This window comes from Pleurodeles waltl, chromosome 4_1 (genome assembly GCF_031143425.1).
Source record: "Pleurodeles waltl isolate 20211129_DDA chromosome 4_1, aPleWal1.hap1.20221129, whole genome shotgun sequence".
Lineage (NCBI taxonomy): Eukaryota > Metazoa > Chordata > Amphibia > Caudata > Salamandridae > Pleurodeles > Pleurodeles waltl.
In genome coordinates this window covers 328,663,477-328,676,717 of record NC_090442.1, presented here as the reverse complement: position 1 = coordinate 328,676,717, position 13,241 = coordinate 328,663,477, and the positions used below count along the sequence as shown (strand labels likewise).

At 42.6% G+C, this 13,241-nt stretch overlaps 1 protein-coding gene across 1 annotated transcript in view; it reads left to right on the top strand.

Annotated features, from left to right (window-relative positions):
* The window catches only part of VWF (von Willebrand factor), a 1,017,342-nt gene that overhangs the window by 507,079 nt on the left and 497,022 nt on the right, over positions 1–13,241 (top strand). Inside the window, exon 20 of the mRNA XM_069228440.1 lies at positions 13,035–13,173. Within this exon, the coding sequence (XP_069084541.1) occupies positions 13,035–13,173 (139 nt within the window). The remainder of the gene's footprint in view (positions 1–13,034; positions 13,174–13,241) is intronic.

The window sequence follows — 13,241 nt, the reverse complement described above, 5'->3', positions numbered from 1 at the left end:
GTAAGTACCCGCGTCTTCGGAGGGCAGACCAGAGGGGTTTTGTAGGGCACCGGGGGGGGGGGGAAACAAGTCCACACAGAAAGTACACCCTCAGCGGCACGGGGGCGGCCGGGTGCAGTGTGCAAACAAGCGTCGGGTTTTCAATAGAATGCAATGGGAGACCAAGTGGTCTCTTCAGTGATGCAGGCAGGCAAGGGGGGGGCTCCTCGGGGTAGCCACCACCTGGGCAACGGAGAGGGCCACCTGGGGGTCGCTACTGCACTGGAGGTTGGATCCTTCAGGTCCTGGGGCTGCGGGTGCAGTGTCCTTACCAGGTGTCAGGTTCTTAGAAGCAGGCAGTCGCGGTCAGAGTGCCAAGTCTCACGCTTCCGGCGGGAAACGCGTGTTGTTTCAAAGTTGCTTCTTTGTTGCAAAGTTGCAGTCTTTGGTGAACAGAGCCGCTGTCCTCTGGAGTTCTTGGTTCTTCTAGATGCAGGGCAGTCCTCTGAGGCTTCAGAGGTCGCTGGTCCCTGTGGAAAGCGTCGCTGGAGCAGTGTCTTTAGAAGTGGGAGACAGGCCGGTAGAGCTGGGGCCAAAGCAGTTGGTGTCTCCGTCTTCTCTGCAGGGTTTTTCAGCTTAGCAGTCCTCTTCTTCTTAGGTTGCAGGAATCTGAGTTCCTAGGTTCTGGGGAGCCCCTAAATACTGAATTTAGGGGTGTGTTTAGGTCTGGGGGGTTAGTAGCCAATGGCTACTAGCCCTGAGGGTGGCTACACCCTCTTTGTGCCTCCTCCCTGAGGGGAGGGGGGCACATCCCTAATCCTATTGGGGGAATCCTCCGTCTGCAAGATGGAGGATTTCTAAAAGTCAGAGTCACCTCAGCTAAGGACACCTTAGGGGCTGTTCTGACTGGCCAGTGACTCCTCCTTGTTTTTCTCATTATCTCCTCCGGCCTTGCCGCCAAAAGTGGGGCCGTGGCCGGAGGGGGCGGGCAACTCCACAAGCTGGAGTGCCCTGGGGTGCTGTAACAAAGGGGGTGAGCCATGTGTTACAGTTCCTGCAGGGGGAGGTGATAAGCAACCCAGTACAGGCTTTGTTACTAGCCACAGAGTGACAAAGGCACTCTCCTCATGTGGCCAGCAACATGTCTGGTGTGTGGCAGGCTGCTAAAACCAGTCAGCCTACAAGGGTAGTCGGTTAAGGTTTCAGGGGGCACCTCTAAGGTGCCCTCTGGGGTGTATGTTACAATAAAATGAACACTGGCATCAGTGTGCATTTATTGTGCTGAGAAGTTTGATACCAAACTTCACAGTTTTCAGTGTAGCCATTATGGTGCTGTGGAGTTCGTGTATGACAGACTCCCAGACCATATACTCTTATGGCTACCCTGCACTTACAATGTCTAAGGTTTTGCTTAGGCACTGTAGGGGCACAGTGCTCATGCACTGGTGCCCTCACCTATGGTATAGTGCACCCTGCCTTAGGGCTGTAAGGCCTGCTAGAGGGGTGACTTATCTATACTCTATAGGCAGTGTGAGGTTGGCATGGCACCCTGAGGGGAGTGCCATGTCGACTTAGTCGTTTTATCCCCACTAGCACACACAAGCTGGCAAGCAGTGTGTCTGTGCTGAGTGAGGGGTCCCCAGGGTGGCATAAGACATGCTGCAGCCCTTAGAGACCTTCCCTGGCATCAGGGCCCTTGGTACCAGGGGTACCAGTTACAAGGGACTTACCTGGATGCCAGGGTGTGCCAATTGTGGAAACGAAAGTACAGGTTAGGGAAAGAACACTGGTGCTGGGGCCTGGTTAGCAGGCCTCAGCACACTTTCAAATCAAAACTTAGGATCAGCAAAGGCAAAAAGTCAGGGGGTAACCATGCCAAGGAGGCATTTCCTTTCACCCATCTATTAATATGTAGGTTAGTTTAAAAACATTTTATATTAGCCTAAAAATTCTGGTCACAAAATATTTCTTTCTGACTAGTATTTAATTATTCTAGTCTTATGTTTCAAGATGTGTCAGGTGCACAGAGAGATGGTAGGGTTCCTCCTTAGATTAAGAGTCTGGTGCTGAGATCAATTACAATTAAGCTTTCTTCTCCTGAGAGAGAAGTATTCAGTGCAATGATGACACCTGGGATTAAAAATAATTCCAACCTCGAAGCAAATTAAATTAATTTCTATACGAACCCCACATTTATCATGTTACAAAGTGCACATGAGATTTGTCTTTTGCAAAATTATGTTTTTTTCCATCCACATCTTTGAAAAATTGTTATCCAGGCATTAGTTTGATTATGTTAGTTCTATCAGGAAAGTCGACTTTGTCGTTGGAGTGCAGCAATCCTAAATCATCCGTACCAAGAATTAACTTTCAACAATAATAATGAAGCCCCAAAACTAATGATGCTTTATGAGTAAGCAGATTTAGAGCACATAAGATCATCACAGTCAAGATGTTTAGTGCCAATTCTCATTATGGAAGAGCAAGCACAGCTCCCCTGGGGGTTATTTGAAACATCCTGCCATGAGCATGCACACTACTTGAGGACCTACAACAATGTTGCCTGCCCAAAAATTCTTATGCCCTTTGAAATGGGTTTGATTTTGTAACATTTTACTTTTTTTTTTGCAAAACAAGAGTCCAGAGAAAGAGTATGGTTTATTGTGAACTCATTTGTTTAAAACATTGATCAATGTTTTATTATTATTGAGATGTCTGTCAGTTGTAGCTGCATTTTCTAATGAATACATTTAGCTTGCAATACAATTTGCTAAATATATCAGATTTTGTATTTTGAAAAGGTATTAAAGTTTGTAAGGTGCACATCAAACAGTGGTATGGAGGAGGCTTCTGTACTATTTCGTTTCCAGGATGTGCAACACTTGATTGGCTGAAGTATGTCTAAAGGTGGATTTATTTGTTTTAGTCCCAGCTAATTTCTTTCAATACCAAGGAAAACATTGATACCCAGGTTGTATTGCCATTTTTTTGGTGCCAACTTCCAATTAGGAAAGCCACTGATATATGCCCATTGTTGGACTTGGCCCTTTATGCAGGTTCATCCTCAAATATTTTGCCTTCATCCTTATTTCTGAACCGATTTTTGGGTTTTAGGACTCTGCACGGACTCTGCACACTTTACCACTACTAAGCAGTACTAAAGTACTTGTGCTCCATCCTTTACACATGGTGAAATTGATCTCCGCCCAATTGTCACATTCAATTTACTTGTAAAGTGGCAGTACATGAACCCAGGGCCTTAGATTAAATGTTATTAGTGGGGCTGCAGCACAAATATTGCCACCCACTTAAGTAGCCTTTTTAAAGATGTATTAAACGTGCCATTGCAACCTGTGTGTGCAGCTTAAACTGTAATTTTGACTTGGCAATGTAAGTATTTTGTCAGTCATAAACCTTCCTTTTTATTAAATAGAAGTCACCCCTAGGGTAGGCCCTAAATAGCCCACAGATCAGGGTGCAGTGTATTTAAAACAGTTAAACGTGTACTTTCAACTTTTACATGTCTTGGTATTGAAAAACTCTTAAATTATTTTTTTTCACTACTACAAGACCTACCTTTCCCATGGGATAACATTGGGTTACCTTATTACAATTAATAAGTTATATTTCCAATTTAGAGCAGATGGCAATGTTGAGGTTGGTGTATAAAGAATTTTAATTTAACACCCTCTTTAATGGTAAAGTCAAATTTTAAGCCACTGTTTTGAAAATATACTTTTATAAAGTTGGCATTTTCTTGCCCTAACCATTTAGTGACTGCAGCGTTTACCCTTGGTCTCATGACTAGATATAGCTGGCATTTATTCTTTGTGTATTGCTCCCAGACAGTGCAACAAAGGAGAATAGGTGTTGGCAGGATGGGCCATCTCTGACATGATGACGGGGGAGCTGTCATCTACCACACTTGCACATCACAAAGGCTCTGCCTGAGCACACTTAGAAAAGGGTTGACACTAGTCTTTTGTGACCCCAAACAAGCTGAGCCCAGGGGAGGGAGGCAGGAAATTCTAAACACCTTTGAGGGTGGTAACCTCCAGAACCTTCCCCTCCTTCAAAGTGGGCACCAGGTATAAATAGTAGACCCTTGAACCCAACTCTTCAGTACACCTCTGGACCTGTGCTGCCCTGCAATAAGGACTGCTACTCTGGTGACCTGCTGCCTGAATGAAAGCACTGAACCTGCATTTTGAATGCACAACCACCAGAGTGACTTCAAGAGCTAGTTGGCTGGTCTCCAGATCAAACACTTACAGACAGAAAAAGCTCCAACCACCTTGAACTCAGCGCCTGGATGCGGTCTGCAATGAGTCCTGCCCCCCCCACATGGTCTCACCTCAGTCCTTGACCCTTGGAAGGGGGCTGAATGTGCTCTGCCAGAACTGATGCTTCTGAACGCATCTCCTTGGAGCCACATGGGAGCTCCCACACCACATCACATCCCCAACGCCAGACCTCAAAACACTCCCTGCAGTCTCCTCAGAAATGCTGCTGCATGCCTCATCCTCGACTCAGGCCTTCACATGGCAAGCCCCTGTGAGTGGCATCCATGGCAAGATCCTTGTATCACAGCCCCCCAGCTTCTTCGGAATAGCAGTGGCCCCACACATCCTCAACGCACAACTTCACATCACAAGCCCCTCATGGACATCATCCTCGACAGTGTCACAAGACTCCACATCACAATCCCGAAGCTCCTCAGAGCTGCTGCTGCTCATGGCATCTCAGCACAGGATCTTGCTATGCTACACAACTAGGATTTAAGGAACTTTGTTCAGATGGCCTACCTTGTTCTTTGTATATGGCCTGCGCTCGATCGCAGTTCGTCTGTACTTGTGACTTGTCTCTGTTCAGCGTGAGCAGATAGCCGCAGTTGAAACATTGTGCTTCGAAGCACTGTTTTAACTTAAATATTTCAAACTGCATATCTCTGGTTCTGTTGATTGGATAGTGTTGTTTTGGTCTCAGAAATTTATTAAAACATACTCTATTTCATTGGTTCCCAACCTTTTGACCTCTGTGGACCCCCACTTTATGATCACTGGAACCAGGACCCCCACTGAATCATTATTGGAATCCGGGGACCCCCCACTGAGTCATTTCTGAAAGCTGGAGACCTAATCTGTTAATATTATTTAATTTTCTGAGCAGTCACGGACCCCCTGAGGAGGATTTGTGTACCCCCAGGGGGTGGGAACCACTGCTCTATTTTCCTGAATTAGTGTGGAATTTTTCTTGTGTTGTGTTTTCATTGTTTGAAGTACTGCATACAATTGTACACATTGCCTCTAAGTTAAACCTGGCTTGTTTTGAGACAAGCTACCAGAGGGTTAAGCACAGGTTGATTTGGGGTTTGCTTACATTTCACCCTAACAGAAATTGTGGCTGCTGCATGATTGGATTTCATCCCTCCTCAACCAATAACTCAATTTCCAACACACAAGCATACACAGAACAATGCTAACATAGAACCCAATTTAAAGGAAATTTTGGGCAAGAGAGGTGGCCAACATGACCCATCTACTTAATGTGGTGGTAGGTGACATTTTTCATTCTACTTCCGGCTCTCTTATTTGGAGGTACGCACTATAAAGCATGTGATATCTTCTAGGAAAAACACTTTCATAGTCAGTGCCAGACTCATACAGGTGGGGTTAATAGCAGACAGATTCAAGGGCAATTCCCATAAGAAGCTAGATACTGGTAGACATTGATATTAAAACATAAAAGCCCTTATGAAGATGATTGCCTGGATACAAATCTGCTCCTAGATCACTTCTCCACTTATCAACACACTGGAAGCTGGTAGCAGCTTTTCAATTGTATCACTTTTTATTCTCTTCTGCAACCAAATTTTACTCTCAATTGATCTCAACCAGCATCAAATCACACAAAGGTCCTGATTTGAGATAAAGAAATCAAGTCCATGTAGCACTGCCTCTGCATGGGCCACACAGTGGTAGATAATTACTTCACTCCTCGACTAGGTAGAACCCAAGTTCTGCTTCCAATGAGACATACAAAATCCAGTATTTACTGTTCTGAGAGCCATCCTCCATGGGATCTTCCCTCAGCAGGGACAGATCTTATAGGAGATGGAGGGTTTGGAAATGAAAGACCGGCAGTAGAGTATCTCTCAGATGAGCTTCACACATCACATAGAAAACAAAGGATTGTCACACGGAGGTTATTGTCATTTTGCACTGTAAGGATATTTACTTTTTAATCATCTTTAACTGCTCATTCATCTTCTTCTTTAAGGAATTAGAAACTGAGGATAGGAGGTTTGTCAGAAACAAGATGAGGTGGGAGGGCAAGTGTAAGATAGGTTTCTGAAAATAGCACATAGTTATACTTAAGAGGTAAATATGTCTGACATAACTCGTGCTAGGATTCAAAGTGTGTCTTCTGTACCTGTTGAGTTTAAAATTAGATAAAGGAGATGTTGCTGCATGATTTTAATAAGTGTATGCTCTTTGATTGATGTCAAGGCACCATGGGGCCAGATGTAGGTAAGTACAGGTTTGCGACTCGCAAATAGCGAGTCCGAGCGACTCGTAATTTGTGAGTTGCAAACCCATATGCAGAATGGTGTCCCTGACATCATCTGCGAATCGCAAGGGGGTCGCAAAGACCCACCTCATTAATATTAATGAGCTGGGTCACAATTTGCGACCCCCTTGTGATTCCCTGCACTCACAGGGATGGTGGCCTGCTGGAGATAGCAGACCACCATGTCTGTGACTGCTTTTTTTAAAAAGCAGTTTTTTTTTTTGGATTGCAGCCCGTTTTCCTTAAAGGAAAACGAGTTGCAATACACTTGAGAAAATGAAACCATTTGGTTTTTTCAGAGCAGGCAGTGGTCCATATATATATATAAATTCAGCATAAAAAGCATTGGTTAGACGGACATTATAGTTAGGTTCAGATTTTACATGCACAAAACCATAGAAATTCAATAGTTATAGTTATACTTATCTCAAGATACTATAACTTGTGCTCTAAAACAACTATAACTCATGCCCTCGTTATGCCTGCTATTTACCCCACATATTACATCAGTAATGACATCTTCTGTGACATCATTGATTATATCGGCAATGCAATAAAACTATTGATGAGAAAACTGTGCATGGCAGGGCCGCACGACTTATAGATACCTTACAGCACAATGTATAGTGTCTTGAGACAAGTATAACTATGGCAGTTGAATTTCTATGGTTTTGTGTCTGCAAAACCTGAACCTAACTATAATGTCCGTCTAACCAATGCTTTATATGCTGAATTTATATATAAATATATATATATATACACACATACACACACACACACACACTACATTCTGCGCCACATGTTTTATGCATTTTGTCTATAAAATATGACATTTTTAAAATATGGCATTCAATGTATTTAGAACGTATTACTGTTTAGGCCAGCTTCGAGGGAAAGTAAAAATGACAATGCATCTGCAATACCACCCAGGAGTGGCAGTCAGATTCATTTCATGTTTAACTTATGTTTGTCTTCTGAGAGCAATAAAAGTGTTTTTGTAAAACAATATTCCGGGCAGAGAGTGCCCTTTGCAAAACACTAATAGCATTGTGAAATATTCCATCCTATTTTGCCCAGTCTTTATTCTTGCACCCAGGCTTCAGGAAACTTCGAAACAACTGCCATATGTGGAAAATATTTTAGCACATGTATTGAAAGATGCTGCTGTAAGTGGCATAGCGTGCCATTTACCTTGTTGTTTAGCAAAGAGCTGATTCCTAGAAAGTGTCATATGCACTATTGAATATTTTTAGTAAAGTATGCTTTGAGGTTTTTGAACTCGTGATAAGGTTGCATTAGCCGATTTAGCAACCTGTTTTAAAAGTCTTAAATATGGTCTAATATTCAAATGTATTTGCACACTGATAGCTTTACTTAAATACACAAAACCCTCCATTTAGAAGTACAGCTCATATTTAGCGATTTGTAGATATCCGCTTCTCAAAAGTATTTACTCAGAATTAAAGCTTGGAGCACAAATATCTCCTTTTAGGAATGAAAAGTTGTTTTGGCCTGCATAATGCCTCAACCACACATACTTGCAAACTGTGTACCTTCTAATAATTATTTGCACTGGAGCCTAATTTAGAGTTTGACAACTCAGGGAGAATTGTGCACAAAATGTTAAGGCCGTGGTGCACAAACTGTCCACAGATCTACAGTTACATAGTGAAACGTGAAAGGGAAACACCCACATCCAGCACACGTTAACTCCCATCTTGTAGGTCCATTTTGTGTGCAAACAGGAGCTTTTTGTGTGCCTCTCCTTGCTTTTCCCTCATATTTACTGCTCTCTCTTTGGTTTTCTCCCATTTTTGAAGTGCCTTCTACTTTCTTCCCCTCATTTTCACTGCTTTCTCCTTGCTTATTCCTTTCTTTTTTGTAAGTCTCTCCTTGCTTTTCCCTCATTTGTACTGCTTTTGCCTTGCTTTTTGCCCAACCTTTTGTGTGCCTTCTCCGTGCTTTTCCTTAGTTTTCACTGCTTTCTTCTTGCCCTCTCCCCTTTTGTAGCATGTCTTCACCCTGATTTTCTCTCATTTTCTCATTTTCACTGCTTTCTCCTTGCTTTGTTCAAATTTGTTTGTGGTCCTTCTCATTGCTTTCCCTTGTTTGCAATGCCTTCTCCTTGCATTTTCCTCTGCTGTTTGTGTGTGACTGCTCCTTGCTTTTCCCTCATTCTCACAGTGTTCTTCTTGCTTTGTTCCCTAGATTTCAGTGCTTTCTCCTCACTTTTCCCCCATGTTTTATGTGTCTTCTTGCTTTTCCCTCATTCTTACTGCTTTCTCCCTGCTTTTTCCCCAGCTTTTTTGTGTGCCTTCTCTTTTCCCTAGTTTTCAATGCTTTTTCCTTGCTACCTCTCCTCCTATTTTAGTGTGCATTCTCCTTGCTTTTCCCTCATTTTCACTGCTTTCTCCTTTCTTTTCCTATTGTTTTTGTGTGGATTATCTTTGCTTTTCCCATGTTTTGACTGCTTTCCCATTGCTTTCCCCCCTTTTTTAGTGTGCATTCTCCTTGCTTTTCCCTAGTTCTCACTGCTTTCTCCTTGCTTTACCTTACGTTTTTTGTCTGCCTTCTTCCTAATGTTTCCTTGTTTTTACTTTCTCCAGGACCTGCAAGTGCCTGGAAACCCTGTCTGGTGATTAGCTGTGCTTTACAAAGCCTGGCTGATTGATTGATTGAGTCATAATTATGGCCCGTTTGTTCACAAATCATTAAATTGATTGTAAATGTGTTCTATCACCCTCTATATATGACCATTATGGTGTAATATTATTTTTGAGCAGATTTTATCCAACAGGAGTGTTTGCGGTGTTCTAGAGTAAGGAAGCCTGTCCCATTATGTGAACACCACAAATGTGAGAGTTTTTGACAGTCAGAAACTCTTCTTATGTACATTTTCTCCGCTGATGTGGTCAGAGATGTCATCCTGCCAGTGGAAATAGTAAATCTGTATCTAGTTTGAAAATGGTGCTGGAACACCCTCAAAAGCGATGAGATTTCGGTGAAGGGTTTACTCCACAGTTAATATATTGTCCCTGTGGAATTAAAGAGAAAATATGAAGTATTTACACCTGAAATCTGTACATGTTTCATTTGTACATGCAGAAAATTATCTCATGTGAGTTAAGTAGAATATTCAACGAATTCCACAACCCCTCCTAGTAATCACAGTCCCTCAGGAATTTAGAGATTGTTTGTTTGCACTTGTAAATTAAAGTCCCCCAATAAAAAAAAATTGCCTGCATGGTGAAACTTTCTGAGTGAAAAATCTGCTCATAAAGAAGCGTTAACATGACGTTTTTCAGTTCCAAGCACTGACTCCTGTTAGAGACAATAGAAAGCCAGTTCTCAGGCTTGAAAAGGGAAGCCAACAGTGCCATATTCGGTGAGGGTGTGTGAGAAACAGTTCTTTATGGGCAGAAATATTTTAACAGTGGTAGTAATACAAACAAGCATTTGCAATGCAACGGGTCTCGCATTTGCTCGAGTTAGAGCTATTAGCGTTGTTAACTCCTAACCGGACTTTTCTTGCCACACAAATTAAAATTAAAAAAACGAGTGCAATTGCGTTATCTGAAATGCAACGTGATCGCGCTGAAACTGAAAATGAAAAATACGAGTGCGATTGCTCTATGTAAAACCCAGTACGATCATGCTGCATGGAAAATAAAAAGATAAAGAAGTCCGGAAACCATGCTGAAAACATGGAGCCTCGTATGTTTTCAGTAGTTGGCCGGTGTGCTCGAGGAGGGCTAAACTACGGAAAAGGCATGACCTATGCATGCTTTTCACTTATGAAATCAAGCGGATTTTAAAAGGCAAGTATACAAACCAATGAAAGTGACAGGCATGACATGGGCATGGTTAAAAGCCCAAAGAGAGATTACAACAGGGACGGAGCCCTTGGGCGCTCAACCCTAAAAATGCAGCTTTTCGTTAACACGTCATTTATGCCTACAGACCCTTAGAATTCCATACGCATAAAAGTTACTCATCTGAGTACCCCTGGAAATCTACAACAGTGACAGGTTTCTGAATGTACACCTGGAATTCTTTGTACGCAAAAATTTGAAAACGTACACAATAAATAAGTGTAAACCTATGTAAGTAGTATTTTCATTTGTTTTCATAATTAGGTTCTGAATGTTACTTCATAAGAGTCCTACAGATTGCTGATTTTTAGTAGATGCACAAAACTCCCCTAGAATAGTCAACCAGATGTAGGCGGCCTGAGTGATTGCAGGTGGTTGAGACATTTGCCAGCATACCCAATATCAACTTTGTATGTTCCTCACTGTAAAGCCCTGGTGTGACAGGTATGCCTAAATGTGGATTGCATACACACTGTGCCACAGAACCCAAAAGGCACGTCACTGATAAGGCCCAATTAGTCTGGAACTGGTTTGAAGTTGCTTGTGTACCCGTTGGGAGGTTTCTATTTCTATGGGAGTAGCTCTAAATCTATTTTGCGTAGGGTGGTCCACCTGAAGTAATGTACTGGGTGAAGAATCCTGAACCTGAAAGTGGCCCAAGAGAGTACCAGTGGCTGAGAACCCACTTATCTCTTATTGCACACGTTTTCCAAAAGTTTTTGGGAAATAGATGTAGGCACCATTTTTTGGAAACCCACAATGCATTTTATGAATATCTAAAAGTGAGAAAACTGGATTTTTATGTAGTTTTGAAGGCATCAGTTGCCCAGTTAACAGTAGGTGGTAATAACTCTTTTTAAGATCGCTTTACTCAACAATACATAATATATTGATATTCGTATAAATGCTATGCTGAGGTGGTCCTGCCAGGATTCAGACCTGTGACCAAAGATGAATAGAAAAGGCTAGGGTGCCTGTGTAACCTCCTCACTGGATCATTCTGAATAGAACACCACATCAGATAACTATCCTTGATGTATTTAGGGCCTATTTGGCTAGAAACAATAGGCTTCAATTACAAACGCCCTGTGCCACTGGTGCATCACTTATTTTGACGCACCAGTAGCACAGGCCGCAGGGCCATATCTACACCACCACACAAAGCCACTTTGCCTGGCTTTACATGTCCTTGTAAATATAGCCACTTTTCACGCATTACTCTGTGTCAAAGGGGCATTCCATGGGTGTTGCTGTGGATGTTCTCACGCAACACCCATGGAATCTGAGGCACTCCCATATATACAAGGTTTCATAAACCTGAGAATGGGTCAGTTACCTACCCCATCCCAGGGGTGGCATAAGGGTGGTGCAACAGGAAGAAATAACATTACTTCTCCCCATTGTTCCTCTATCTGTATTCTGCAGCACACATAGAAGGAGGAAAATGCCTCTCATGTTTGTTTTTGTGCAGGAAGACATACCTTCCTGCACAAGAACAATCATCCCCATAACACAGGCATCCTTGGCCATGGTGCAAGAAGGGTGCCTGCGTTGGTGCATGGCAGCAGTTTGAGCGCCAGCATAGTGGACAAGCACAGGAATGTGCTGTATCTTGTAGATAACGTGCATTCCTGCCCTTTTGTTTTGAAGTAGGGCAGTGCAGCAAAAAGGCTTGCAATGCTGCCCTGCACCAAAACTTTGTAAATGAGGCCCAGAGTTTTCTGCTGAATTGGAAATTACAAGTTGTACCACATTCTTGCCATTCACCCAACTGCAGCATTACACTAGCTAAAATCTGGAGAAATCCCCTGGTGGAAAATGGCGAATCACTGTGGAAATCAGGTGTGATAACTCTAATTCCTGGGGTAGTTACCCATTTCATGGGACCCCTTGGGGAACAGCTGTACTATCAGACTTAGAAGGAGGGGTGTATGGTCCTTTTGCTAGTTCTAGATAGGGCTGCCAATGCAAAAACGAATGGAATTTAGCTAAAGTACCACAATTTATAGTTTGATCAGTCCACACGATTTCTGTTACATGCCATTTTTTCAGAGTAGATACTGCTGTCTCTCCGAACTCCAGCCTTCTTCCTCTGAGGCAGTGCCATATGTACTATAATCCTCTTTGTTTCCTAGTCTGGTTTGAACGTCTCAATACATTCTGGGCTAGATGAGCCTTCATGCTCTACTCTCTTCTATGCAACACATCCTTCCCATGCTCATAGGTGCCAAAGGCTGTTCACTGTATCCTCTAGGAGGATCACAATCACTACTGCAGAGCCACTGACTGAATTTGAGTACGTCATGATACCATTTATGATGTTTGCACGTTTGCACAGGCATCAGAATTACAAGGAACGGTATTTATCACAATAGAAAATATTTACCACACCCAGTCCATACCACATCCTGGGTAATGACATTAATCAGTAAGTTGGTAAAAGCCCTACTGTACTGTTTTACACAAATGTCTCAATAGCCTCGGACTTGGCTGATTATGATAAAAACAACTGGGTTTTGCTGTGAAGATAGTATGCATTTTAAATTCCTGTACACATATTTTCCCTTTTAAATTGCAGTGCTAACAGTGCTGTGCATTGTTTTTCTATTATAGCAAGTGCCGCAATAGAAAGTGGGAGTGTACAGAAAACATCTGCGATGGCACCTGTACAGTCATCGGCCTGGCACATTATTTGACTTTTGATGGCTTGAGCTATATGTTTCCAGGTGACTGCCAATATGTAATGGTGCAGGTAAGACTAACTTTATTGTATATTTATTAGATCTTCCATGTAGTGGTACATGTCAGTGCTGGAGCCCC